The 27,910-nt window shown below is 45.5% G+C and overlaps 1 protein-coding gene across 10 annotated transcripts; it reads left to right on the top strand.

The window, feature by feature from the left end:
- Positions 1-1,423: 1,423 nt before the first annotated feature.
- On the top strand, positions 1,424-27,798 carry GGACT (gamma-glutamylamine cyclotransferase). 10 transcript variants are annotated; one of them, XM_026038344.1, is made up of 4 exons: positions 1,667-1,706; positions 3,254-3,509; positions 7,925-8,024; positions 27,329-27,798. In XM_026038344.1, exons 3-4 carry the CDS (start codon positions 7,970-7,972, stop codon positions 27,781-27,783), a joined length of 510 nt encoding a protein of 169 aa, XP_025894129.1. In that variant the 5' UTR covers positions 1,667-1,706; positions 3,254-3,509; positions 7,925-7,969; the 3' UTR covers positions 27,784-27,798. The 10 variants fall into 10 exon arrangements, with proteins under 10 accessions (XP_025894133.1, XP_025894132.1, XP_025894129.1 ...); XM_026038345.1 differs by lacking the exon at positions 1,667-1,706 and adding an exon at positions 1,714-1,828; XM_026038348.1 differs by lacking the exons at positions 1,667-1,706; positions 3,254-3,509 and adding an exon at positions 1,424-1,462.
- Positions 27,799-27,910: the final 112 nt, after the last annotated feature.

The following is a 27,910-nucleotide window of genomic DNA, read 5'->3' as shown; positions in this document are numbered from 1 at the left end:
ATACTATTTWTTTATTTWTTTWTTWWWAAAACCTGTTTGCTCTAAAGAGAGAAATGCAGCATGAGTCAATGCACAGAATGGAGTCAGAACTGTGTTCACAGTGACTGCTCTGAGTAAAGGTCACTTTTTACCAAAAACTCCCTGAATAATCATAACTATGGGGTTTTTGTTTGTTTGTTTCTTTGTTTTTTTTTTCATGTTTAGGAGACATCTGTGTCAAGCGCCTGGTATCTCCATTATTTAATTTCATACTTGGAGTTTAAATTTAGGGAGGGCAGGGGTGGAGTGTGTATATATGAACAGTAAGAAGTAAAGGCTTTCGCTRCCCTTTAAACTGTTTAAAATATTGGCCCTTCTCCGTGGAAGCCACTTTCCCCCCACGTGGGCCATGAGCTCTTCACCCTCCTTTGGCCGCAGCAGCCAGGCTGAAGCCTGGTTAACATCTGCCGAAGGAGACGTCTCCGGGACGTGGGAGGTCGCCTGTGCGACGCAGGGATGGGTCTGCACCAAACTCACGGGGTRCCCCAAGCAGAAGACCAGTGTGACCCCAACCCGTCACCGCCCGCGCGCGGCCCTCGGGCCCTGGCGCTGCCTTCCTGGCGCTGGGCGGCTCCAGGGCGGCCTAGGCGGCAGCCACCGAGATGGTGGGAGCAGGGAAGGGCTGGGGGGAACACAGCGAGGGGTGGGAGCAGGGAAGGGCTGGAGTCTCYRCACRGSGACTGATGGGAGCAGGGAAGGGTTGGAGTCTCCASACGGGGAYTGATGGGAGCAGGGAAGGGTTGGAGTCTCCACACGGGGACTGATGGGAGCAGGGAAGGGTTGGAGTCTCCGCACGGGGACTGATGGGAGCAGGGAAGGGTTGGGGGGACCACAGTGACTGATGGGAGCAGGGAAGGGTTGGAGTCTCCACACTGGGACTGATGGGAGCAGGGAAGGGTTGGAGTCTCCGCACAGCGATGTTGGTTGCTGCTGAGTGTCCAGGCTCAGCCTCCTGAACCCAGGCATGCGGAAGGGCGCCTTTTCCATCCCGCTCTGCTCAGCGCTGGTTTATTTCCTGCAATAAACAGYACCTAACTCTTGTTAAACTGACTTCTCCAGGGTTCTCGTGTTCTAAAAGCAGCCTAAACCAACTGCAACTTTTCAACTGGGATTTTTTTTTTTTAATTGAAGTGGCTGTTTCAAGCTGTAGGTGTGGGAACGTCAGAGCGGATCGTGCAGCCCGTTCCTCAYGCGCATTCCTGTTTTATTTCAAGCATCAATTTCTAGCTAGGGGCTCCCCCGCCCGGGCGCGGCCCCTTTAAGGGCCAGGGCGCCACTTCCTCCCCCGCCCCCCGGCGAGGCCCCGCCCCCTGGCGCAGGCCCCGCCCCCTCGCCTACTCCCCCGAGGGGCGCCGCGGGCGGCGCAGACGGAAGCGGCCACCGCCGGAAGCGCAGGAGGCGCCGAGGGAGGCAGCGGCGGCGAGTGAGTGACTGAGCCCGCCCCGCGCTCTGTGACGCGCCGCGCCCCGCAGCCAATGAGCTGCAGGGAGAGCCGCCCCGCGCATGCGCGCTGGGCGGTGGCCGCCGCGCTGGGGGAGCCGTTGGCCGCGGTGACCGTTGGTGGCCGTTGGTCGCGGCGGCGGCCGTTGGCCGGGGTTGCGGGGGTTAGCGGCGGGGAGCGCTCTTTCCCCGCCGGGCTCTCCAGGCCTGTGACGCACAGTAGCAAGGTGAGCGCTGTGGGTCCGCCCCGCGGAGAAAGCTCCGTCGCCGGAAGCTTTATTGCCCTCGTAAYGCAGCTTAATCAGTGATAAAGTAAGCTCTGAATTTGCAAATGGCCCGGCTGGCTGAGGTGGGTCCCAGCCTGAACGTCACCTGTTGCGCAGAGTCCCAGCGTGTCCTGAAAACAGCCGGGGTTTTAGGAATAGAAGTAGTAATCCTCGTGAAACTACCTTTAATTTGTAGGGATTGGTAAAGTGAGTTTGAAGAAAAGATTATCTAACAATGGGAGAGGAAAAAGAAAACCCATCAATAGATGCAAAGAGTTTGTGACAGTTCACAACCTTACCCTTGCAGCTAGCACTTCAACACATTAATCTTTTTTGCTTGCATTGATGAGGTTTTTTATTGTTTAGAAAAAGTAACTTTGTACCACTGCCAGCCTCTTGACTACTTCATTTGGCTATATGGTAGTTTTTCCTCCTTTTCTGTGTTCTTTTGCATTTGTGAGGTGACTTGTCTAGATCTGTAAGGACTCTAGACATTTAACTTTCTCATTTTTGACTTGGGGACTGTTTAAATTTGCTAGTCCTGTAATTTCTACCATGATTTGAAAATATCAAGGCAGTAACTTAAATAGAGCTTGAGTTACATTGACTCAGCTATAAATGTTTTCAGAACCAAGTTGTGTTTTGTATAGGACTTCGTAAGGAGTGGATCTCTTTTATAATGTGCTCTAGTTTAATGCTGAAGAAGCCAGTTTTTAAGGCTTCAAGCAGCTATTTCCAGACACCTAAAATTTTCATAGTGTGATGTAGTTCATTAAGAGTTGCTTTATATTTACTTTATCTGCATGAAAGCAGCACAATTTTCTTCCTTCTTTTTTTGTTCCGGAGAAATGCTGTGCAAAATAGACAAATGTGTAGTGTTTGTGTTCTCAGCTACCGCTAATCTCCTTTCTCTTGATCTGTCAAAACCCCGCAAAAGTTAACATGTTGTGTAAGGAAAGTGTATTATGCATGTTACTGATATCTGTAAGTAAAAGCTAGATGGAGTAAACATTTCTGTCACTGTCTCAAAAACTGAATCCTTGAGGGTGTTATGTACTAAACAAAGTGACTTTTGATGCCCTACCTAATATTTTGGAAGCTGAATCCTTCTGCTGTCAATTACTTAATATTTGATGCTTGTAGTAAGCACCGTGTTCTTTTGGGCTTCTTGCTGACGATTTATATCTCATTTTTCAAAGTTTTGCAGCATTATGAATGATATTTCCAAGTGACTTTCTTTGACTGTGTTCATGAGTTCCTTTCAAGACCACTCACACAGCTTTGCTCAATCACAGAAAAAAAATCATACTGTATCTGTTGTGTCTGAACCTTTTTTATCGTGTCTGACCTTTTTTATCGTCACTTTGTATGGGTGCTATATATGTGATAAGGATTTTTTGTTGTTCACTTCCTAGTATCTGTTGTGGATAGAACTTTATTTACCTAAATATCTATCTGCCTTTTTATCTTTCAAAAATGATCATCATGTCTATTCCTTCTTTCCTCAGCTATCTTTGACTCGGAAAGTCAGATGCCTCCAGAGAGCACTGAGCTCAAACCAGGGCTGTTGTTGCATCCAACGTCCTGCTGTTGCTCCCACCCGCTGTTAAGCTGAGCACAGCCTCTTCGCTTGGGAAAGCGTAGTCCAACGCTGGCGTTAATCCTGCTCTGGGAGAGGTTGGGCTGGATGACCTTCAAAGGCTCCTTCCAACCAGTGTTTCTCATTCTGTGTATACGTTTTCATGTCTCCATCTAGTAATCTGGGTCTGTTGGAAGTCTTTTGCTCTTTAAAAATGACCAGCAACTGATTGCTCATATAACCACTTCTTTTTTTTTTCCTCCTGTTCTGCTTCTACTGTTATATTCTGCTATTTTACTGTTACTGGTTGTTCTTATTGAGGTTGCATGACGGCCTCATCTGCGTTTTAAATCTGTGAGTGTACATACGGTCATGAAGGGTAGTGAAGTGAAATAAGTCACAGAGGTTTCAGAAGTGTGTGTGCCACTTGCCCTCTGCTTACCGCTCTGCTGCGCTTTTACTTTCTGATGGATTCACAAATTATTTTTCTTTGTAAGCATAAACACAGTTAATAGTTAATGTTTGTAGCAAAAATACACCTTCTTCCACTCTCAAGTCCTCCTTTTATTTGGAGAAATGTGTGTTTTTTCTTCCTGTTACTATTCATGTCTTGTATGTTTCTCAAGCTCTAATGCATATGCTGCTTGAACAGGGATATGGCCAAATAATTTTAATCTCTCGTGTTTTAGGTAAAACTGAATATGGAATTTGCATGGCATAAGTGATTTGAGCTGGTTAAGCAGCAAACACTTGCTTACTAGGATAAATTTCTGTATGGACAAATGCTACTTTTTCCATCCTGCAAACATCTTTTYTCAGCATTTGTCAGAGAGAACAGGTACCTGGATAGCTTAATACAGGATAGAGATGCACTCATGCTTCCCTGAGGATCATGCAAACTCAGTGTGGACTGAGTTTGCAAATGAAATACCCCATTTCATATTCTCTCTCTTTCTCAAGAATGTGCTTAGTATGTTTTCTTATAGCATTATACTAAAAGCGGTAGCAAATTAGTAAATTTTTAAAATCAAGATCTGTAGTCATATAGAATTTACTGCCCATCCCTCCAAAAGTTAGTTAGTTTTTATGGACCGTCTCAGATGCAGCAGTGTTTTCCTCATTCCTACAAGCCAATTAACGCTAAAGGACAGGCTGTACAAAGGAAATACAGCTTTCCATTGATTTAACATTGCATTAGGATTCAAAAATGCATGTGACATTCTTGGCCGTTGTCATTTTTTATATTGCTTATCTAATGAGACACCTCTTTTCCTGTGGAATTATTTAACCAACCACCTATTTCCCCAGTATGTTGACTGTAATTGCTCTTGCGTCCTATTATAAATCTCATGCTTATTTGCTTTTTTCTTCTTCATTTACTCTCTCTGGGCTTTATCCATTGGGTCTTGAAAACCTCCAAGGATGGAGATTGCACATCTCCTCTGGACAGCTGGCTCCAATGCTTGACCGTCAACACCATGAAAAAAAAAGTTTTCTCGTATTGAGTAGGAGCATCTTTCATTGCCATTTCATCATTTCATCCAGCCATGCACCACTGCAAAGAGCCCAGCTGCATCTTCTGGATAACCTGCCCACAAAGCTCTCTGGATTAACCAAGCCCCGTTGTCAGAGTCCCTTCTCCCAGGGCAGGTGCTTCTGACCATCCTGGTGGCCACTCCCTTGAGTATATCAATATTTTCCTTATACTGGGAGACCCAAAACTGGATGTGTTATTCTAAGTGTGGCCTAAAAAGTGGCAAGAAAAGCAGCTCAACCATTTTCTGCATGATTATTAATGTTGTTAGTGCAGCCCAGGTTGCTGTTGCCTTCCCTGCTGCCAGGGTACACTGCTTGCTCATTTTCAGCTAACTGGTGTCTCCCCAGGTCTTTGCTCCCCAGCCAGCAGGTCCCCAGACTGCAGCCGTGTGGAAGCTGGTCCCTCCCAGGTGCAGAACTTCCCCAAAACCTGTGAGTTTCACAAGAGTCCTGCCGGTTCATTCCTCCAACACGTCTAGGTCTCCTCCTAGACATGGCAGATGGTGACAACAGCATTGCTGAAGTTGTGCACAAAGACTGCCACTTTATCACAGGAAGCAGGTTGGCCAGGCTTGAGTTACCACTGATTAGTTCGTGTTTGCTTCTCTTAGTCACTATCTTTATGTGCCGAGGAATATGCTCCAAGAGGACTTATTACATCATTTTCCACAGGGGCAAAATGAGGTTGATCTGCCTGTAGTTGCCCAGATCGTCCTCTCTGGCTTTTTCTGAAKATGAGGGTGGTATCTGACTCCCTCCAGTCATTGGTGACCTCCTTTGATTCTGACAACCTTTCAAAGAGGATCAGGCGCAGTCGCTTCCCTTAGCAGCTTTGGATGCAGGCCCTGTGATCCCATGGGTTCATGTGGCTTCAGCTCTCCCTAGCAGTCCTGACTTCATCCTCATCCACCACTGGTCATTCTCCCTTCTAACCTCTAAACAGAGGCCGAGCAGCATTTTTGATAAGAACTGAAGCAGAGACAACRCTATTTCTCAGCCTTGTTTGTTTCTGCTGTCAAAAATCCATCCTCTCCATTCAGGACGAGGTTTCCCTTACTTAGCTTTTTCCTACTACTGACACAGGTCTGAGACTGCACACAGAGCTTTAGTTCCCCCTGCTTGTTTTGCGCTGTTGAGGTGGCTSTTATGCCCTGTTTTGTTATTTTTCACTCTCTTCCCAAGCCCTGGGCTGAAGGAGGTCTAGGGGCAAACTTAATGGCCTGTCCTCTCCCCCACTGTGCTGCTTTCTCTGCCCAGCAATAGATTTGGGAGTTTTAAGATACACATGAAGGRGGTAGATAATTGGGGCATCAAGAGGTTGTCCTCAGTGGCACAAGTTGGCTCCGAGACCTATCGTGAGCAGCGTCCTCCAGGGGCAGCAGTGGGTCTGGTCCCCACCAGCCGTGCTCGYGGTGAGGACAGTAGTGCTGCCTCAGCAGGTTGGCGGTGATGCGAAACTGGCAGGAGTGGCTAATGCACCAGAGGGCCGTGCTGCCTGTCAGAAGCACCCAGACAGCCTGGAGATGTGGGCAGAGAGGAACCTCATGAAGTTCAACAGAAGTTAGCTCAGGGTCCTGCCACAAGGGAGGAGTAACCCTGGCACCAGGACAGGCTGGGGGCTGGTCTGCTGGAGAGCAGCTGTGCAGAGAAGGACCTGGGCATCCTGRTGAACTACAGACTGACTATGRGGCAGCAGAGTGCCCTTGTGGCCAAGACCAGTGTGATCCTGGCCTGCATGAGAAGCAGTGTTGCCAGCAGGTGGAGGGAGGGGATCCTGCCCATCTCCTCAGCTCCGATGAGGCTGCACCTGGAGTATTGGGTGCAGTTCTGGGCTCCCCAGTACAGGACRGACATGGAGCTTCCAGAGAGGGTCCAGTGTAGGGCTCCGCAGATGAGCAGGGGCCTGCAGTATCTGTCTGGTGAGGACAGCCTGTGAAAACTGGAATGTTTGAGCCAGGCAAAGAGAAGGCTGCAAGCGTGTTACCAGTGCCTACTAATATCTTCAATGAGCATATCAAGAGCATGGGGCCAGGCAGTTTTCACTGGTGCTGAGAAACAGCMCAAGAGGCAATGGGCACAAACCGAAGCACAGGAAGTTCCATCTGAACATAAATAAAAACTTTTGACTGTGAGAGTGACTGAGCAGTGGAGCAGGTTGTCTAGAGATGCTGTGGAGTCTCTTTTGGAGATATTCAGAAGCCGTCTGCACAGCGTGCTCAAGGTGACCCTGCTTGAGCAGGGATTTGGACTAGACGATCTGCAGAGGTCCCTTCCAACCTCAGTCATTCTGCCATTCTCTGATTCTGTGATATGTTAGAAGAAACATCGATCCCAGTATCATCCTGAGCACTGCTCTCTATGCTGGGCAAAATCCTGGTTCTCCAGCAACATCAGAGGTTTAGTTTTCCCTTTAGAYATAGGCAAATGCACATTTCCCATCATAGGTATGAAATTCTCACTTTTTGCTTACAGTATTTTCCAGGGGTTTCGGGAGTGCCTGATGGCATTAAGATAATTTTTGGTAATGCCATCGTGGACGATTCAAATAGTATTTTATAATAATTCTATAAAGGACATCTCTTTTCCCCAAAGTATTTTTTTGCTACTCATCCAGACYCATCTACAATTCTTCTCTTGTATCTTTCTGTATTCTGGGCATCAACCTATACTTCTGCTGTTTTTTTCTGCATCACAGGGACTAAAAGGTCTATTATAGACCATTGATTCCCTCTTAAAATGATAAGTGCAGTATATGGGGAAATGTATATTTGATTGTATTGTTTGGCAAGGTGGAGCAATCTGAAGAGATTTYTGACATATGTATCTTAGATACTGAAAAGCTCCTGATGTGTTTAATGTAATAGACCATTCCTGATGAATTCACAGTTTAAACATTTATTTTTTTWWAAAAAAAGCATGTGCATAGGTCTCTACAGAATTGGAATAATAATCCAAATCCAAAGTGAAACCCTTCAGGTGACTGAGTATTTATTTATTTGTGGATACTGAATGCATATTCATATATATATATTTTGCCCATAATTAACTTAATTTGGTTTCCTAGGTCCTGTGAGATTCAAGCGGCTGCTGTTCCTAGATTCTGCAGACCATGATCTACATGTACCATGTGTTACACAGTTCTGCTAGAAGGAAGGTATTTTCAAGTACGTAGGCTGCATAGCTCASTGGTGACCGTTCAGTTTGTTCCTTGTCTTCATCACTCACTGTGTCTTCCATGAAGMCTTGTGGTGCTGAAGTTCTGTGTTAAAGGACAGTTCTTTTTTCTTATATTCCTGGTTGCTAATGAGTGTGATATGTTAAAGCATTGAGCATCTTCCCCATTGGATATTAAGGAATTTGAGACTTCAGCATGTCAGAAAGTCTAAAGCTGAATAACATGATTTACACTCCATTTTCCACTATGGCTTGAGTATAAACTGTTCTTACAGTCAGTATGGGGTTAGACTTATTTACCCAGYCTTAGCTATCTGTTACCACTGATCATACACTACTAGTGTATGATTTTAATCACATTTTGTCCACAATTAGATTATTTTTATTTGTCTCTTAGACATCCGAGCGTTGTCTGAAGAAGCTGGATTCTGTCTGCTCTTAACTTCTGTAAATAACAATTTTGTTATTGCTTAGATCTCAAAATGTGCGAATTTCTCTGRAAATCAAAGGTAACAGGTTAGACTGTTTCTCATCAGGATACGTATGGTCTATATGCAATGAAAGCTAGAAAAAAAAATAGAAATAAGCCAATTTTCTTCAAAACATTGCTGAGAAAAACCATACTGAGGYTGAGACTGGAATTAGTGACTGAGAAATAAGGGGCTTATTTTTTAAGTTGGAAGAGTGGTGTTTGTCACAGGTTTGAATGATATGTATATCTGCTGATGAGCAAGTGGTTGATGTTAGTTGTAAAATGTCCTGCAAAAGTTTAATTAACTAACAAATTACTTCAAAATGTGGATTGTTTAATACAGAAGAACAAGTATGTGAGCATGCCGGAGGTGCTCGAATGGCCACAGTTGAACACAGTTGCCTTCTTTGGTCCTGCTTAGCTGATTGCTTGAGGTGTAGTTCGCAAAGGGGGCTGTGATGAAGTAGTGTGGCTTCTGGTAGCATACAGGGTATGCTTGCAGCTCGGCAGGAAGAGCTGAGGCCCCTGAAGCATTGATTTTGCATGTGTACTGGTTGTTCCCAAGCTAGAACTTAGCAAATCAAGTAGTATCCCAGGAAAGCAAGCTTGCAGGTTCAGGGGTGTCACAAGTCTGCAAGGGTGATTGGAAGACATTCACTAGGAAACAACAGGGTCTGCATGGGTGTCTAATGGAAGGAATATTGGTTCCTTCACTAGGATCTTCCCAGCTTTTGCTTTTCAGACACCATATATTTGCTCTTTCCTGTCGCAGTCCTTTTCCATGCTGCTTGGTACCAGCCTGCYGTTTCACTTTTGTGTAACTTCTGTCTCTCGCTTGTGATGGCATTTTTYTGGCCTCCAGGTTTTATTTTCCTGTTCTCCAGGTCTCGTGGAGCTGTAAATTGGGAGCATATTGACTGAGTACCAGAATTGAGTGAGCAGCAGAGTATTATGCTGTCTTGCCTAGATTTCTCCAACTGTGTTCGGCTGAAACAAATGGAAGCTGTTCTGTAAGCCAGTGTTTCAGGCTCAAAGAAAGTTAAAAGCTTTCATGGCTTTCTTGAAAAGCTTATGGAAAAGGCATGGAGACTTTCCATAAAGGAGCTTGGAGAAATGGATGAATAAGTAGTGTAAGCGTGCACAGCCACAGCTGTTACTGGATTGAGAGAAAAATATTGTATTGAGGTTTTTAATCTTTGAATTATACTTATGTTGTCAATAGAATAGGAACAGAGGCATCTGGAGAAACTGGAGTTGTAAGCAAATGCAGCTGGGTAGGAATRGTCATCAGATGGGGGAGGAAAAAAAAATTGCTAGTTGTGGTAGTCTTAAGATTCTTACACGGTAGCAGAAGAAGGAATGTGTCTCCTCAGTCTCCCAATTGCTCCGGCTGTTGGCCTGCACAGATGCTAGTGCCAGCACAGGGGAAAGGACCCACAGTCCTGGGCTTGAGCTGTTCCTCAAACCACAAGCTCAGCCTGGGCTAAGGAAAACTTCTAAAGGGTGACCAGAGGGTCAAGGAACGGAAGGGAAAAGATTAATTGAGATTACTAAGTGGAAGATATCAGCCTGGATGGAGTGCAGGCATTTAAGTATGATGTTCAGGAGTGTGTATCAGTTGTCATCATTTTTCTTTTTTCTTTTCTTTTCTTTTTTTTTTTTTGTTTAGATTAGATAGCTTTTTAGTGAAGACAACAAAATTTAGATTTTCCATGTAATGACCAAATAAGAATCGGAGCTCAATATTGCATAATACTTTCAGTGGAAAGGGTCAGAGTGCAGTAAGTGTATAGAATAGGTCAACATGTACTTTGAAGTAGTACTTTAAAACGACATCCCCTTGCCCAGCACTGTTGTGTACAGCACTGTTTTGTCTTGTGTTGCTGTGAGGTGTGGAGGTACTGCTGGTAAGTATTATATTTGGCTGTGGAAACAGGAGAAGACTTAATTAAATTTAGATGGGATTGCACAGTGCTAAACCAGGACTATATTAGGAAAATGTATAAATAACAGAATATATGGATGAGAGAAATGTTTCAACACAATTTATGGAGTGGAGCCCCAGGCTTAATTTTACTTTAGCTGAAAATTATGTAGGGAATAAATCCCAGCAAGACATTTATCATACACGTACACATTTCACACATCAGACCAATAAGCTGCCCCACTGCTGCAGTGCTTGCTGTGATGTAGTTCAAATGTTCTAGCTATGGAAACTTTTCAGAATGCAAATCCAGTCACTGACCAAGTGTTCCTGAAGCTTTTGGAAGCACATCTTGGACTTGGAAAATATCATAAGGTTATCTATTTTGTGTTTAGGAAGGTGATGTGGTTGGCTCAAGAAGATCACCTTTGACTGTTGTGGACTCGTAGATTGAGACCTGCTCTCTTGTTTTTGTCTTTGTAGTAGGAGTGAAATTTAAGAGAGACTGAGCATAAAAGTGACATTTTAGAGACTGAATTTTATTGTAAGTTACTGATTTCTTTATTCTGGTTGAATTCTCCTGTGACTGGGGGCATGATTTCCTAATTGTAGCTCCACATAAAATAAATGTCTTAGTAATATAATTATTTATGAGGTACTTTGCAGTTATGTGAAACTTTGGGAAAACAGCTTAACAAAAGCAAAACATGATTTCTTAGAGAAGACAAAGAGGTACCATAAAAGAAGAGAGATAAGAAGTTTCTGCTATTCGTCCATCTTTCTAGTATGGAACTTCATAGTGACATKTACTAGCTGAGTGTTTTTCTCCGCTTTCCTTCTATTCTTGTTTATATTTACCTTTATTTATCCTGTTGGAATATCGAGAAATGTAGGTCAAAATATATCTGAATCCATCTGCTCATCTAGTCTGTTCTTTTACTGCTAGTTGTTTTAGATATTTTAATTAAGTATGCTTAATRACAGCTTACTACATTAATGTATGGCATCAAGTGTCTTTAAGTTTGTACATGATGAACTTACTTATGCTCAGCAGTTCTTTTTCTAATTACTGTTAGCTAGCTGTCTATATCTCTAGCTATCAAAACAACAATTTAATCTCCTAATTTGTCAAATTGTAGTCTGTRTGTCTTATGTGTAACTTCTGTTCCAGTTTAGGTGCAAACCCAACTTGGATCTGTATCTTGTCTGTCTTTATGGGAGATACATTATTAGCACAGTCATATCTTAATGATAACTTACGAATATTGGAAATGTTTATCAATCTCTACAGTAATTCACCTTAGTTTTGAATCTTGTTAATTATGATTATTATGTTAAGAACTTTGTTTTCCAAATTTTTATCTATTACAGGCTTATGCAAAATATATTATAAACTTCAAATCTCTGACAGGCCTGTAATTCTTCACATTCATCAAAGGTTCATCAAGTAATTTCTAATTTTTATTAATTTTTATAGCTGGCCATCAGTGTTGAAGTAACCTCATCATAACCACAACCTAGTAGGTATGTCACTGAAATAAATGAACAGACAATAATTTGCCTTTTGTGATCCTACCAGATCTGCTAAATTGATCTCACATCACAGAGATGACCTCAGAAAAATTCTTTTTTCAGGATTTCTGAGATTCTGTATGAGGAGGATTGGGGGGTTTTTCCCTTCCCTTCCTCGGGTCTGTGTAACAGACCACTGAGCCCWTGATCCAAACTATGTTCCCACTTGGATTTTTGTTTTAGATAGCAGTGATGCTTTGAGCACGTGTTTACRAAAAAGTGTTAGGAAAAATTTTCAGTGACAATGCAGGCAGTTTGAAGATTAATGATTTTATCTCTTACTCGGAATAAACTCTCCGGTAATCTTGCTCCTTTGTGATCTGTAAAAACTCAGCAGCGTGAACAGCAGGCACACAATTCAGTATTTACTTAGGCAGCTCTTTGCAGAGCCCAACTTCTAATTATTTCTGCATTCTGGGAAGAGCTGCTGCAATTTGTATAGCATATTGTCTGGGCCACCACAATACAGTTGGAGTGATACAGTTACTTACCTGTCTGTCTAAGAAATCTTTATTAACTTTCTTTTTTTTTTTTCTGATAAATCCTGTGGTGCTGCTTTGCATTACACGCACGTGCAGCACTTTATCTGTGAACTCCCAGTTCACATTCATTTCAGTGAGACCGCATAAGGAGCAAATAGTGTGTGAGCAAATGTGCGTGCACGACGGTTCTGCGGGTGTCCGGCGGGATGGAGGTGTGACCTGCCTGCGTCTGCCGTATCGACAGCTGGGAGGAAACCTGCCTGAGGGGATAGATTTTCAGTTAGCTTCTTCAATTACTCTATCAAAGTGATTTACTTTGCCATCTTACTATCAGTATAGCAGATATTTTTGGTAGAAAAAAAAATGCTTACAAACCGAATATAAGTTCTATTTTGTCAAAATTYCTAACAATAGCAATAACTTCCTGTGCTTAAAATATCTGCCATCTGAAAAAAAGCACTGCTTGTGAAGCAGATAAATAGGATTGATTAAGAAAAGGCTTCATGTTTAGATTGATGATCGCTGTTACATGCAGTATATAAAATGAGATACTGCTTCTGTAGGCTTCCGCAGGCAGAACTGGCAGCAGCTCCCTGCGGGAGGGGAAGCCTCCCTGAGGCAGGGAGGCAGGAACCGCGCAGCGCATCGGGAGGCTGCGGGCCCTTACGGGCTGCTCCTCTGGCCTCGCCTCAGGGCCCCTGTGAGGCTGCTCCTCCTTCCCGAGCTGCCTGGCGCTGCAGGAAGCTGGGCCAGGATCTAGGGAAGGGGCCTGACAGCTCCCACCTGGTACCTCAGTGTCTTTGAGGGCAGCTGGGAGGTGGTATGGAGAGCGAGGAGGTGTGCAGGAATCCAGCATTTATTTCTCTCTTTTCAGAGCTGTATTTATTAAATATATCTATAGAAATTGCTTAGTGTACTGTCTATAGACAGACAAAGATCAGGAAGTGAGATCTAGAAGCCTTTCCTGCTACTGGTAGCTAAAGTACTCAAATCACTGGAGCASTGCACAGGGTCTCACTGTTCTGCAGGTTCCACAAATTCTGTGCACAGCACATAAATAGAAAACTGTGTTTTCTTTCTGCTTGTTTCTTGTTTTGTTTTAAGGAGAGATAAGAAGTTATCTTATTCATTTCCTTGGCAAAAGGGAGTTCACAACAGTAATGGGTTTTTTTTTGTGATAGTGATTTGACTAACCTGCTGTTTCTGATTTTTAGTGCTGAAGAATCTCAGCCTTCCTAGATGGTCTAGGCTTAGGCTTACACCAGTTCTTACAAGCCCTGGACTACTGTGTTTACCAGGAGATCAGATAGTCTTTCCTAATGTCAGTCTCTGAATTTAAGCTCATTAGTTTCTCTAGGCAAGGAGGTATGGAAAGAAGCTTGACAGCATGTCCTTATTTTCTTTAAAATAGGGGATCATAGACCTAGCTTTTTTTCTTGTTTTATCCCCCCCACGTAGGTCATGTTTCCAGGGTGCATGACTGAGGGAACCCTCTATGCTTTTGTGCAGCTGCTCACATTTCTCCACTTGTGAGCAGAGAGGGATAGAGGTCGTGTCCACATGTCCTACCAATGATACCTTTGTTTGTACATAAACATTGGGGTTCTCTCTTTCCAGGAGTGCCACACGGTTGGCTCATGTTGACTTCATGATCACTGTAACTGCCAACTCCCCTTCTACAGAACTGCTGCTTAGCTAATCTTTCCCTAGATCTTGTTTTTGTGGTTCCTTATTCCTGGCAAGTCTTAGAATTTTTAAGTACACTCTGGCCTTACTGAATTGCTGCTGTACTTTTTTAAACATTTCAAAGKGATCAGTTTGGAAATAAAGGGACATGTGTGGCAGCAGAGGATGGTGACTGTGTTTCTAGCCTCGCTCACAGCCTTTCCTGTTGAGTTATCTACCAGCCTAGACTGCATCTTACTTCACATCATTTACTGTTTTCAGCAAGAACTTGTCTGGTACTAGAATGAGTATAAAAGACTTTATATATCTGTCCTGTTTGAGATGAACCTCTGATAAATATTAAATATGAATTTCTAACCATTTTCTAGCAAAGTTAGGTTTGAGCACGTCCAGATATAGGTGATCATTGAATGCTAATGTGTTTGGGAGAGACCAAGGGAGGAAGGAGTCCTTTAAGAGCTGTTTTTTGTGTGTGTTTTGCTTTTAAAAAGAGGGACGAGGGCCCAGGGAATTSTAAAATAATTCACACTGGTTTGTTTGACTATTTTTTTAAATTGTTTTTGCTTTTTCTAAAAAAAAAAAATGATTCAGTATTTCTCTTTTCAATCTCCAGCTTCTGTGCTTTTTTGATTCTTTTTCCCCAGTACTCGGTTCTGCGAATACTGCTGTCACTCCTTCCAGCCATGGTTTACAGGAGGGTATGTTGCTTGATAGCAGTGTTCAAGGCTGAGTTGTTGCCCATCTTCCTTTCACATGRCTTGGTCTTCCACAATCAAAAAGCTGGCCAGCACCAAGTGAGTTGAGAAGCGGTAAATGCCTCGCTGGGTCACTGGGATCTCTTCCAAATGTTGTCTAAAGATCCTGGATTTATGCTGACCTGAAAAGAACTCCTGTAGCTCCTGTGCCCTGCTTAAAATTTGCAGGGATTGGTCTAAAACCTAAACCTGCTATCTTGCTGAAAAAATACTGGAAGGCAAAAGAAGAGAGTCGGCCATAAAGCTGCGCTGCCTGTCTTGTGCCTTTGGGGAATGTGTAGTAGGGAATTCATACACGTAATAAATGGAAGTGAAGGCAGATTGCAGTGTCGGTTGGAATACGTATTRTTACAAATTATGAATTAAGAAGTGCCATAACCACGTCTTCTGTGACACTTCAGTTTCTTGGAACAAAGATTTTTCTTGAGATAAAATCAAAATTTTTGGAGGCTCCAAAGTCCTGTGTTCATTTGGTATAGCATAGGATAAAGCTATATTTAAAAAAAACAAAATGCAGCCTAAATCTCTTAGCAGTTGATCTAGCTACCTGCCATACTTCTGTTGGGGTTTTAAAACAAGCATCAAAAGCTGAGAAGAAAATTCACTATTAGACCCATTAAAGTAAAAGGAAGATACATGTAAATTTTTTGCTTCAACCTTTGTAGCTATTGAAATACGGTGGTCACCAGTTCCCTATCTCTGCATTTCCCATGAGTTTATCAATTTTCCTTGATAGTAGGGTGGAAAACAGAATTGAGATTAATTGTATTTTCTTTGAGATTCAATTTTATTTCGTATCTTACAGATGCATGCAGCTCCAAACAGTAATCAATTAAAATCTCTCTCTATTTTCAGTGGAGCCATTATAATACCCAATTAATAGAACCCCAGCTTAGACTGAAAGTGATTTTAAGCTATACGAATTGATGCAAGTAGCTGAATTTTAGTGTAGCAAAAGCCACCAGTTAAAGCCATTTTGTGTAGCAGGACTAGACTCAGCAGAATTTTCACTTTGCTTTAGACCTTGTTTGATCTTGACTAAGAGATGAAGGCTCTTGGACACCTTGACTTCATTTGTAAAAATGACCTGTCGAGGACAGTTAACTGCAGACGTGTCACTGGGCTGCTAACACCACGTGCATCGCTTCCCATAATCTTCTAGGGGAATCTTCCACTTTTTTTCTTCTTCTTTTTTGAAGTATTGCTGCCCTAAAATCAAAGCCCACACAACTGCGGAGCCTTTTAGAAATATACAGCGTTATTCTGGTGACACCAGGTGTTGAAAGTAAAAAATGTAATGCATTATGTATTCAGAGGCAGGCCTTTGTTAATGGGGCGCTCACTGTTTGCTCCAAAGTGAATCCAGTGAAGGTTTTATCGTTTCACAATAATTTCTGTTCTGTTTAAAAAGAAATATATTTAGCTGGTAAAATCTGAAAGCTCGTCACATGCCTTTTAAACCACATCATAAGATAAAAATTTTTTTTTTTTTTGTATTGCTGCTTTCTTCCTAATATTCTAAACCCTAATAATAGCTGTTCTTGATTTATAGTTACATCTAGTATATTAACTCACTAGTTAATTATATTATTTTAATTTTCTTCAGTTAATTAGCGTCACTAAGTGATTATTTGCTTAAGGAATGCAGAAGTAGAATTAATTGATATTTCTAAATATCCCTAGACACTTGCTGTCAAATCTGGTACAAATGTTGTTGGGAATTATAACATGCTACTGTGTTTGAGGATTGGGGCTTCCTGGAAATTGGTCTCCTACCTTGTACTTGATGGAGATTTGGGGTAAGGGGAGGGTGGGAGGACAGTGGCTGATTTGTTCAAGGGATGAAACGTAACCCTTTGCTGTCAAGTTGGGCTAAGCAGCCCTTTAATAACAAATAATTAAGTCTTTTAAACATTTATATGGCTAACATTGTCAATTGATAATTTTAAAGGCAACTGTATTAAGGAGAAAAAAATACACTGTGTGGTTAATATTTAAAAGCAGCTTTGTGGGTCCAGTTCTGCGTTCTGGAGAGGTGTGCGGGCGTTCACCCAGAATGACTGCTTGAAACTCCCAGCGCCCAGTTGCTCAGGCCACTTCTTAGAGCCGCTGGGCTACGAGCCAGGGCCTCTCGGTGGAAGCAGCCCATTTGTAAAAGCTGGCGGCCGCCCTCATCGTGCCGTTGAGCAGGAGGCCGTGCTGTTCAGTCTTGGGAGAAAATAAATTATCAGCTTGAAGATCGTTATAAACTTGCTTGAAATTAGGGAGTGCAGGGGAGTTGCTAACAGAGGAAGGTACCTTGCCCACCAGTTTGTGAGCAGGGGGAGTATGTGGTCACCCATCCTCTTGTGGCGTTTTGTGCAATCTTAATAAAAGGAAGTCTGTCTTTTAACCTGCAAAAATTAATATATACATATATATATATAGTCAAGCATGCATATATTATTTGGAAGTCACAGAGCAGTAGCATAATTATCTTCTAATGTGTGCCCATTATGCATGTAGAAAACTAGGTAGTGACACACAACGTGGAAGAGTAAAGGAGTTGGATGGATACATAAATGGCAGCATTTGCTTTACGTGTCAGATGCTGCCAGTTTGGGCCAAAGGGTGGTTTGGGTGTATCCTTGAAGCAGAGTTATTGACAGGAGGCAGAGGGACTGAAGGACCTCTGGCCAGACAGTGGTAGGAAGGAACAAAGGCTTCCACCTCTCAAACTTTCCTGGAGAAGCTGCTAGAGCGGCGCTTGCTGGAGACAAGCTTCTGATGTCAAATTTTAAGACTTTGGGAAAAGTTCTTAGGAAGTTTTGTTTATTTGTTTTACCCTTTCTGAAAGAAGAAAATGACCCAATTCCAAGTTGTTAAAGGGGTTGAAGGCCTATGGGAGCTATGGTCTTGGCGTGTTGATGCCAGGGGACACAGGGAGCTTTCTGTGGAACATGGAAAGAGTTCGAATGGCTTCTGGGAGACCAAGACATCTGTCTCTAAAGTGGGGAAGAAAATCTAAAGTCACTCTTCATGGCTCCAAGTGAAATGCAAGTATAGAGACACATTGTCTTTTTAGTATGTTCTTATTTCTTTCTTGTCTGTAAGTTTAATGTTTGTGAWGGGCCCTTCGGGACTGGCTTCAGCGTGACAGATTTTTAAACTCTTTCCTGGTTAATGTGACAGGTGACTGTTACAGTAGCTGTTACCTGCTTTCCGGGCCAGGTTCAGATCTCTTAGTGAATTAACTGGACCTCTGTTACCGTGTAAGATTCTGCGGAATCAGAGATGTTATTCAGAATTTTAGAAGTATTTCCCTTTTTTGTGAAACTTGTAGGGGAAAAAAAAWCTTGTAGAGAATGTCTGTTTTACCCACGGTAGCCATCCACGCTGGCACCGTCGTAGCGAAGGTGGGAATGATGGGGGAAAATAGCGGGCAGCGAGCAGCAGCTTTTCATTTGGAAGTATAAAATCTTCTGACTCGCCCTGCACGCCCGTCCCATCATTAGTTCAATGACATTGAAAGTGGGGGAAAAAAAGAGGAAATGGATCAGAGGATACTGCACTTACTACTGGTTACTTGGGACCTCTTTTACAAGTTGTCGTTCCAACCAAGCAGAAAAATAAAGCAAATCCCATTGCAGGAGATCGGGAGCGTTGCCTCRTTTCTAGAGCGGAGCCCTGGGAAAGGAGGGATATGGTGTTTCTTTTGTCACTCTGCCTCGGGTCTCTGGACAGAGGCAATGATACTAATTTGGCAGTTACCCATTTCATGATAAAATACGGGCATCCTCTTTGGTCTGCTCTTTTGGACTATTAAAGAAGCCAGGTGCTCCTTGCTAACAATTTTGTCCCATATTTTGGGGCATGTGAGGAGGCTACTGTGAGGAAGTTAAAGCTGTTCTGAGGATCTACTCATTTTCATTTGAGACTTGGGATCCTTTGTGTGTGAACTGAGCTTGTCTTCATTTGGCTATGTCTTAAGCTCTTGCCTGAGACTTTCAGAACATGTCCCAGCCTTTTTGGACACCAAGATTTTCTGCCCCATGTCTCCTTCCCAAACACAGGGGACTGTATTTGAAGGACAGGTGTAATGTGGCACCCTCCTAGATATTTGAATGCCTCAAAGGCATGTGAGGATGTTGTGATATGAACCTGAAGTAACTTTGAAGATTTATTAGATTACCCAATTGTTTTGCAAGTCGAAACAATTTCAGCTGAGGTCRCGATGAATGAATGATTGGAAAGTGAGTGTGTGAACTTCTGAGACTGCAAAACATACCTGAGCACCCAAAGTYGGCTTCACTTGCTAATTGAGTCAACAAAAAATGCTCAGAGCATCTTTGGTATTTGCCTCCAGCTCACAAGCCCTCATTTTCTATCAGAGGTTCTGGTCTCCAAGCATGTGTTTCCTCACCTTGTGTCTTTAAAAACCACCTTATTTCATTTAGGCAGTTCCTAGAGTCATCTCTCATGTCTGTAGCATGAGCCAGACCTCCTCAGGTACCTAGCAGGTACTGGATAGGCATAAAACTACTTGCTCTATCAGAGTCACTAACAGAGTATCACTAATCCCCAAGGAATATGACCAACAACTTCTGTCCGTCCTGATTACTTCAATTTTAATATAACCTGTTATAATCTTCCCTTAGTTAACTGCTTTTCATATGTGATTCTTCCCTCTCACTTCCTCTGGGGATAATAATGTAATTGTGTATTATATAAAATGTTTTACTTGTACAATAGGCTTTACTTTTATTAAGCCTATTGCGTTATCCTTKACTAAGGAGGAAGCAGGTTCCCCTGATGACATTACTGTGGCTTTTCTACATTCGAAGCCACATTGCGTATTATTCCACTCYTCATTTACTCCCAATACTTGATTTTGTTCCCTTTATCAAGTTAGTAACAGAGATTTCCTTTCAAAGGTCACTGAAAAGAGGCTTCAGAGCATGTTCTCATTTGTTTAAATATTTTATTTGAAAATAATTGTCTCATATGTGTATATAATTCAGATTAATATTATATAATATTTTTCTCTTACAGCTAGGGCTCTGGTTTAAGATGCCTTTGATTAAGGCTTCATTCCAGGGATCCTGCACAGGGACCAGGAGGCCTTCAATTAGAATAACAGAAATAGAATAATGCCACAGTGAAACTGAAACAGTTCTTTTTGCCTTCAGAGAAGAACTGCAGAAGTACTGCTTTGTGGGAACGTGGTGTTAGGTAATTATTCCCATCAGCATTTTGCACGAGCCTTTGTGGTTCCAGAGAAGTCTTAAGGGCTTTTGTAACTGTTTCTCTTCACTCGATAAATGTAGACCTTTAAAAATGTTCAGCATTCACCTACCTAGCACCTATTTCTGCACTTCAAGGACCAACRCACTCCTTACCTGGAAGGATTAGGTTTCATTCAACATGTTCTTAAAGGACACAAACAAATAAACTGGGAATTTCCCATTTCTCTTGATTACAAGCAGGAGAATATTTGAGATTCTGGACAGTGCATCTTGTGGACCTGGCAGCGGTTGCTCCAGTGCYTTTGTGGGAGCCATTTCAGGCTTTTTCAGATGTCCTTGGAGTAGGGATTTTCTCTGTGTACARTGTACTAAAACGATAAATATATCTGCTTTGGGTTAAGGATGCTTTCCCACTTGATGAAGAAATAGATTTGGTTGTTTCAGATTTCGTTGCAGGGTTTTGCAAGTCTTTCCTGGGCAATAAGCATCAAGTTTGGGAAATTTGAACTTTTTACTTTCATTTTTTTTGTGAATTTGTGTCTTCAGTGGGACTGAAGCAAATGTATACATCTCTGTGGGGCTCTGTCATTTTCATGTGGGGTTTTGTTTTTCTCTGGATTTTTGCCTTTTATTATAATAGGGAGTGGTGAAGTAAATTTGTTGCTGAGATATAGATTGGATTTTTTTTAAAACCATCTGCAAGCAGACTTCACTTCAGAAAATAGAAAACAAAAGATATTCTTATTTAATAAAATTATCCAATATAGAGAGCTTCTCAAAATAAGGCTTGCATACAAATTTAATTAATTAGGCCAATAAGATAACAGCAGTTAGTGAATATTATGCTCTTACACAAATAGAATTAAATTGAAAGGATGGAAGAAGCTTCTCTTTAAAAGTAATACAAGAAAAGTAAAAGCTCATAACTTCACTTTTTTAGCTTTAGATAAATTGCCTGGATAAACTGAGTCAAGCGAAAGGAAGATGTTTCCAGGGATCTGTGGAATGCAGATCTGTCAATAAGTTTGGTAGCCTCTCAGATTTGGCCGTGTTCATCCCGAGGCTGTCTCCAGATCAGTGGGTTTCTTCCCTTCAGAACGACAGTAGCAAACCAGTGTCTTTACAACGTTGTCTTACYACTATTTGAATGCTCCAGGTTTCCTCATCGGTGGCCCTCCGAGCATCACGAAGGGCCTCTCCCTCCTCCACGGCTACCTGGTGGCTACATCCAAACACAAAGCATCGATGCTAATACATCTCTTAYGACTGTACGTACATATACATCTCTTATGTCTATATGTATACCAYGGCTTTCCGTCCAGACTCCCACAGAATTCGTATGACACTGTTTAAGCAGAACATGCTTGACCCTGTCCCACACTGTCAGTCCTCTCCAGGGAGACTCCTTGTTGGATATTTAAAATAGTGGTTGTGTTTAAATCTAGTGGTTCCTACAGTACAGCTGCTTTTGATCATTCTCGCTTTTTTTTCTTTCCATGAGTCACTAACATTTTCCAAGAGAAGCGTGACTTTGTATAGCAATATGGATAAAATACTTTAAACGTATATGGGTTTCATTTCTGGTTCATTTGGTGAAGCAGATTGAGATCTCCTCCCTCGTGCCCTTCTGCTTTGATTTTATGAGGTCAAAGTGGCCTCAGCTCGTGGCAGCCCTGAGTCTGGGGCCGTTGCGGGGCCGCGTGGGATCAATCCCTGAAGGAAAAACTCATGCCCAGCTCTGGCACTGGCTGCTGGTACCAGCCGCTCTTTCGGAGCCTCCGGCGGGAGAGAGGAGCGACGCATCTGGAGAGGGGCATTAGCAACACCRTGTCCCTCCTCTCCCCACGGAGCGCGGGATTGCTCCGGGCACGGATCCGCTGCCAGGCCGCTTTGTGCCGCTGTACCTTGCGCAACCGCCGAGGACAKCCCCGAGCTTTTCTCCCTTCCATTTCCCTCTCTCCCCAGCTTTTCAGCACAGGAAAAACATGTTTGTTCCCAGGCTGAGGTACTGGGGCTGTTTGCGACGTTCCGCAGGCCGAGACGCGACTCCCGATACAAAATAGCTAACACTGCGGGTATTGGCATGTAAATCAGTGTGCTGACCTTGCTGGGAAAAGTGCTTCCAAGCCTCAGCCGGTGCTCCCAGTTTCAGGATGTCGGCGGTTTGAAGCGATGCGCTGTGCTCTGCATGTCAATGACGGGAACCACTTCACATTCACGGGGGTATCTGAAACTCGACTGGGAAGGAGGTGCGGAGCCACGAGTTGATTCCTCATTTTTCTGTAAGGGCAGTCAGGCTTTTATTTTATTTTACTTTATTGCTTTTTGCCTGGGTTTAAGAGCTTCAGCATCGGAAGGTGCAGAAGTGAGGCACTGCTCCGTGTGTCACTCAAGTSAAGAGTTCTGTACTGGAAATGCTGCAGTGATGGCCTAATGCTGAGTGGGATGTTGAGTTGTCTAGTCTGTTAACTTACCCTGCAGCAGGATTAAGGGTATTATCCGTGCGGGTGTGGATAAATGCCTATTTTTCAGTCATTCCAGTGAAGAATAAGATGTTGAGCTATGACAGAGCTCTTCCAAAGCTGCAGCCCATTGCTCAAGAGCAGTCAAAAAGGCTAAACACTTGGCAATAGAAGGGAAGCAGTGTGGGCAAAATGGGAAAAGTGATTTATGCCACCGTATAAATCCACGCTTTATCCATTCTAGCATACTGCAATTCTGCATCCCCAATCTCCAAAGGCTGTTACAGAGCTAGCAAAGTTAGAGGAAAGGGTGACAAGAATGATTAAGGTGAAGGAATATGTTCTGTTTTGTCAGAAACACATGAATTTTCCAGTGCAGAAGGGAGCAACAAGTCACCGGTGGAGCAGAAGGTGCATCAGGAAAGGCCTCAGCTGAGGCTGGCAGCACCACGGAAAGTCCACATGTGGGACCAGTGTGGGGCTGCACGCGGGCGCCCTTCCATGCGCTCCGGGTGCGCCGCTTCGCGGGAGCGAGCGTCCTGTGTGTGCTCTTGAGCCTCCCCCGGGGCTTAGGGAGCCTCCGGACTCGGCGTCCGGAGAAGCGTTGCTGCCCCCTCGCCCCGCTCGTCTGCAGCTGCCGTGGCTGCGATGGGGCCGTGGAGGATGCTGGAAGCCGGGCTGGAGGCATCTTCGCTGTGACCTGTGCCCGTCCTTCCCACCTCCTCGCTGCGCTTGTGGCCGGAGGGCTTTTCTGCACCGCCTTYATTTCGTGCTGACTTCTTGGCCTGCTTTTTAAAGAGCACCCTGCGTCTTTAAAGCGTTCGCCTGTAGTTGTAGGTAGGTTTGCCCCATCTCATCGGCTCCCGCGCAGGCTCGGCTTGCTCGGTCCATGCCCCAAAGTGGTATTTGTGGCTGCTTTTGTCAGTGCTTTCCTCGAGCTCTTCCTAACTGCCCTTGTGGTCCATGGATTTGTAAAATGCACTAGCGAAAACTTGCTGCAATATTCTGTTAGAAAAAGCACCCTGGGTTTTCTGTGCAAGGCTGTTTAAGTGCTTGTATAAAAGTCACCCTTCCATCAGGGCATGTCGCCTCTGAATGAGATGGCTCAGACATGCAGGCGGGTCAGAGTTGGGGCCAAACTCTTCTCGGTGGTGGCCAGTGACAGGGTAATGGGTACAAGCTGCAACACAGGCATCTCCATCTCCATGTGAGGAGGAACTTCTTTCCTGTGAGGGTGCCAGAGCCCTGGCACAGGCTGCCCAGGGAGGCTGTGGAGTCTCCTTCTCTGGAGATMTTCCCAASCCGCCTGGATGCCGCCCTGTGCCCCRTGCTCTGGGTGTCCCTGCTGGAGCAGGGGGCTGGACCGGATGATCTCTAGGCGTCCCTTCCAACCTCAACCATCCTGTGAGTCTGTGATTGTGAGATGATGGCGAGTATCTGTGGAGATCCCATCCCTGGGACACGCCTGCTTGTTCTTCCAAGCCGGGGCCTGGCCGCACGAGGCGTCTGCGCGGGGCCGTCCCCTCTGCGCCTCGGAGGAGGCCGCGTCCCGGCCGCAGCGCGAGCGGGGCTGCAGGCGCCGCGGTGGGCAGGGGCCGCGCGGGCAGGAAGCCGCTGTCTGGCGGCAGGGGAAGCAGCGAGTGGCGCAGGAGGGCATCAAAGCGCGGCAGGATGCGGCCCCGGTGCGGCCCAGGGCGCCCGGAGCCGCCCCGCGCGCGCCCCGGCCCCCGCAACGGTTCAGGGCCTTTTGTTTTTTCACCTGCTTCCAACGGCTTTCAAGAAACTTCTGAAGAATTAATGTGTAACTATAGCYGGTCACTGAGCCGGCACTGGGGATTTTTCTCAAGGGAAAATAATGTTACTGTATGCAGAGAGAGAGGCGGGGGGGGGGGGGGGGGGAAGAAATGGATATTTTCGGAGTCACGAGAAAATGGCTCCTCAGGAAAAAAAAGCCCAAACTGCTGTTACCACCATTGTAAACAGCCCTGGGGCCCACATAGTGCTCCAGCTGTTTTGTCATTTATTTTTAAGAAGTTGGCAGCATCTAGTAATTGTCTGAATAATAATAATATATATATATATATGTTTTTTTTTTTTTTTTATTGAGAAACCAGCCTTTTACTATTATTGAGAAACCAGCCTTTTACTTTTATTGAGAAACCAGCCTTTTTACTACCTGCTGCTGCAGGTAGGGTAGCGAGGCAGCAGTTTCACCTTGGCACAGCCTGGGATCCAGGAGCCTCATCGGGATGCCCCGGTTCATCCGCATCCGCCTCGGCTAGGGCACCCGCTCATCGCCTCCTCCCAGGACGGGAAACAACCGGTAAAAGCGGAGCGGGATCTCGGCCCCGGCGCTGCAACAGTCGCTCGCTGTCCAGCCTCGGGCCCGGCGCAGCAAGAGCCTCCCTGGCGCGCGCCCGGCCCCGCTTCCGTGCGGCGGCCCCGCTTCCGTGCGGCAGCCCCGGTGCGAGACGGTGACGCTCCCGTCCCGCTCGCCCTTGCCCGGCTCATTAAATTTTCATGCCCTTGGCATGAATATTTCATGGCACTTCCTTCTGAGCAGGTTTGTTTGGTCCTGGTGGCTCATCGGAGGCTCCTGGTGGGTTTCTTTTCCATCCCCAAGGAGCTCAGTGCAGGGATGGGGCGTCCGAGTGGATGGAGGCAGAGGCRGCAACGCGGGGCCTGGGCCGCTGGGCGGCCGCACGGGGCAGGGCTGGGAAGTAGGATCCTGAAATTCCTTTCCTGCTCCTTACTGGCCGGCCACAAGGTGGCCGGGATGGCTTTGGGAGCGCGCGGTGCGGGAGCGCTGCGGATCGTGGGGGTCTGGGAAGCTGCTCTGCTAGAGGCAGCGCAGCAGGCTGGCCTGGACACCCTGTAAGAAAACTTAGAATCTGTGTTTAGAGGCCGGAACAGTCGGAAAATGTGTTGTTTTTTTCTCAAATACATTTCAGTCCCTTCTCAGCTGGGGTAGTGGTGTCTGCAGGCTCGGCTGTGCTTTTTAAAAAGGAAAAAGTCAGTGTGTTCAGTGTGTCCTGGGTGAGTGGTCAGAGCAGCTGCCCGAGGAGCTGCCGTGAAGTTGCAGGGACTGCAGGTTACAGCCAGTCTCGTCTGGAAAAGTCGCAGCTTGCGGTGTACTGCAAATCCAAGGCTCCCGAGACACAGACACTGTTTACACATAACCMGCGACTGAAGCATCAGATCCCTGCCTGATTTCCATTCACGGGGCTCGGTGAATTCACTGATTTAGACGTTAAAACACTTGTCCAAACCCAGGTGAGGTTTTCCTTTATAACCAGGCTGCGTCTGTGGTTGCAGACAGTGCGCGTTTCGTTAGATCAGTGCYAGTGAAATGGTTCCAAACAGCCACGTACTGTGCAGCGAGAAACACATCATTAGTAAGGGGACAGTTTCCGCAGTTGTAACACTTCCCTTTTTCCTCAAAACTTTTCCGAAGCTTATCTTCAGATACACAGTAGGGATAAATATTTTATTTCATGGAAATGAAGCCTATCTTTTCGTGCAGATGCACCACTTGCTTTGGAGCTTTTTGTGCGCGTTTCAGGTTTCCCTGTTCATTTTTTAACTTATTAACTCTGACAAGTCACCTCTTGGTTGTGAACAATTTAATTCACAATTCATTTTTCTGATTCAAAGTGAACACGAGTGCCCTAATCCCCTAATGGGAATTAATTGCATGTTTCAGTGCTTAACTCTGATCCTTTCTCAATCCCCACGGGGACAAGTTTCTTCCTGAAGGATCGGTGTTTGTTATTCAAAACGCAGTCTGAAAGGTAATGATTTTTCTTATAAAAGGGACTCGGAGCAACTGAATATTAATGCTCTTTTTCTTGTGAGGGGATGAGCTGCATCCAAAAACCTCATTTATGTCATGAAGGATAAATGATGCTGGGGTATATCTAATAAAACAGAGAAAAACATCAGTGTGGTCTTCTTTTTTTCCCCTTAAGTGAAGGCTATTTTGCCAGTAGATAAAGGCATGCACCATTTTTGCTTGGAAAACTGTATTCTGTTACAGAGACAAATTGTTCGTTTCACCGAGGGGGAAATTGCTCTGCTGCTGGTTAAAAGGCGTGATTATTTTAAATGACACTCGTCTCCCCCGGTAATGCCCCCTTTCGGATAATCCGGCTGATCTAACAGTTCCCTAAAATAAGAGCAATTAGCCGCCAACTTGTTAATTTTCTACTGCTTTTTGAGGCTGTTTTTCCCCTGGAGCCCCGTGGCCGCCGCGTGCTCCCGGCGCGCCGCAGGGAGCGGGAGCCGCGTCCCGGTCCCGGGCAGCGCCGCGCGCGGCGGGGCCGAGCCGGCCTGCGCTCCCCACACTGCCCAGGCCCGCGCGCGGGAGACCCGCGCCCTGCAGCTCGCTGCTGCTCTGCTGCACTGAACCGCGATTAGTTTGGGAGCTTTATTTCTCTGTCCCGTGGCGGATGGGCTGCTTGGAGCTGTTCCCGTCGCTCCCCGCGCTGCCTTCATGGCAGGGCTCCCGCGGGCACGAGGGGGCGAGAGCCAGGAAGAGCCCTGGCTCCGCTCGCGCTCGGAGCCGACGCTGTGCGGGAAGAAGGGGGCGGCCCTTGCTCCACGGAGGGGACGGCTTTCCCGGCGCCTCTTTACGGTCCCTTTCCCTGGTCGGTGCAGGGGAGCTGCCGCGGGCCGGCGGCGCGCACGGCGCGTGACGCGTGTCCCTTTGTGCCGCAGGTGCCATGGCTCGGGTCTTCGTGTACGGCACCCTCAAGCAGGGCCAGCCCAACTACGGGCACATGCTCGACACGGCCAAGGGCATCGCCAGGTTCCAGGGCCGGGGCCGCACGGTGGAGAGGTACCCGCTGGTGATCGCCGGCAAGTACAACATCCCCTACATGCTCAACATCCCCGGCACGGGGCACCGCGTGGCCGGCGAGATCTACGCCGTGGACGAGCAGATGCTGCAGTTCCTCGACGAGTTCGAAGGCTGCCCAGCCATGTACCAGCGCACGCGCATGAGCATCGAGGTGCTCGAGTGGGAGGGCAAGAGCGGGCGCAGCGTCATGGAGTGCTTCGTGTACAGCACCAGCACCTACCAGCCCGAGTGGGTGGAGCTGCCCTACCTCGACAGCTACGACTCCTCGGGGCAGCACGGCCTGGCCTACGTGCTGCGGGAGAGCCGCGAGTAGGCGCCGGGGCCCCGCGAGCCCGACGCGCCCTCCGCCGTAACCCGCCCCGCCACGGGGCGCCGAGCCTAACGCTAGAGAGCCGTAGGTTTGTCCGCAGCCGGAGCTCACCCCGCCGCCGCCAGCCCCA

This window comes from Nothoprocta perdicaria, unplaced genomic scaffold (genome assembly GCF_003342845.1).
Source record: "Nothoprocta perdicaria isolate Ctin4 unplaced genomic scaffold, notPer1 scaffold_208, whole genome shotgun sequence".
Taxonomy (NCBI): domain Eukaryota; kingdom Metazoa; phylum Chordata; class Aves; order Tinamiformes; family Tinamidae; genus Nothoprocta; species Nothoprocta perdicaria.
Note: the sequence above shows the minus strand (reverse complement) of the source record. Positions and strands in the feature narration are given on the sequence as shown.

Bases quoted from the DNA above. Each gene is read 5' to 3' on its own strand.
- GGACT (XM_026038348.1), top strand. From the start codon at position 7,970: ATGATCTACATGTACCATGTGTTACACAGTTCTGCTAGAAGGAAGGTA. The intron at 8,025-27,328 runs GTACGTAGGCTG...TTTGTGCCGCAG, and splicing joins TAGAAGGAAGGTATTTTCAA to GTGCCATGGCTCGGGTCTTC.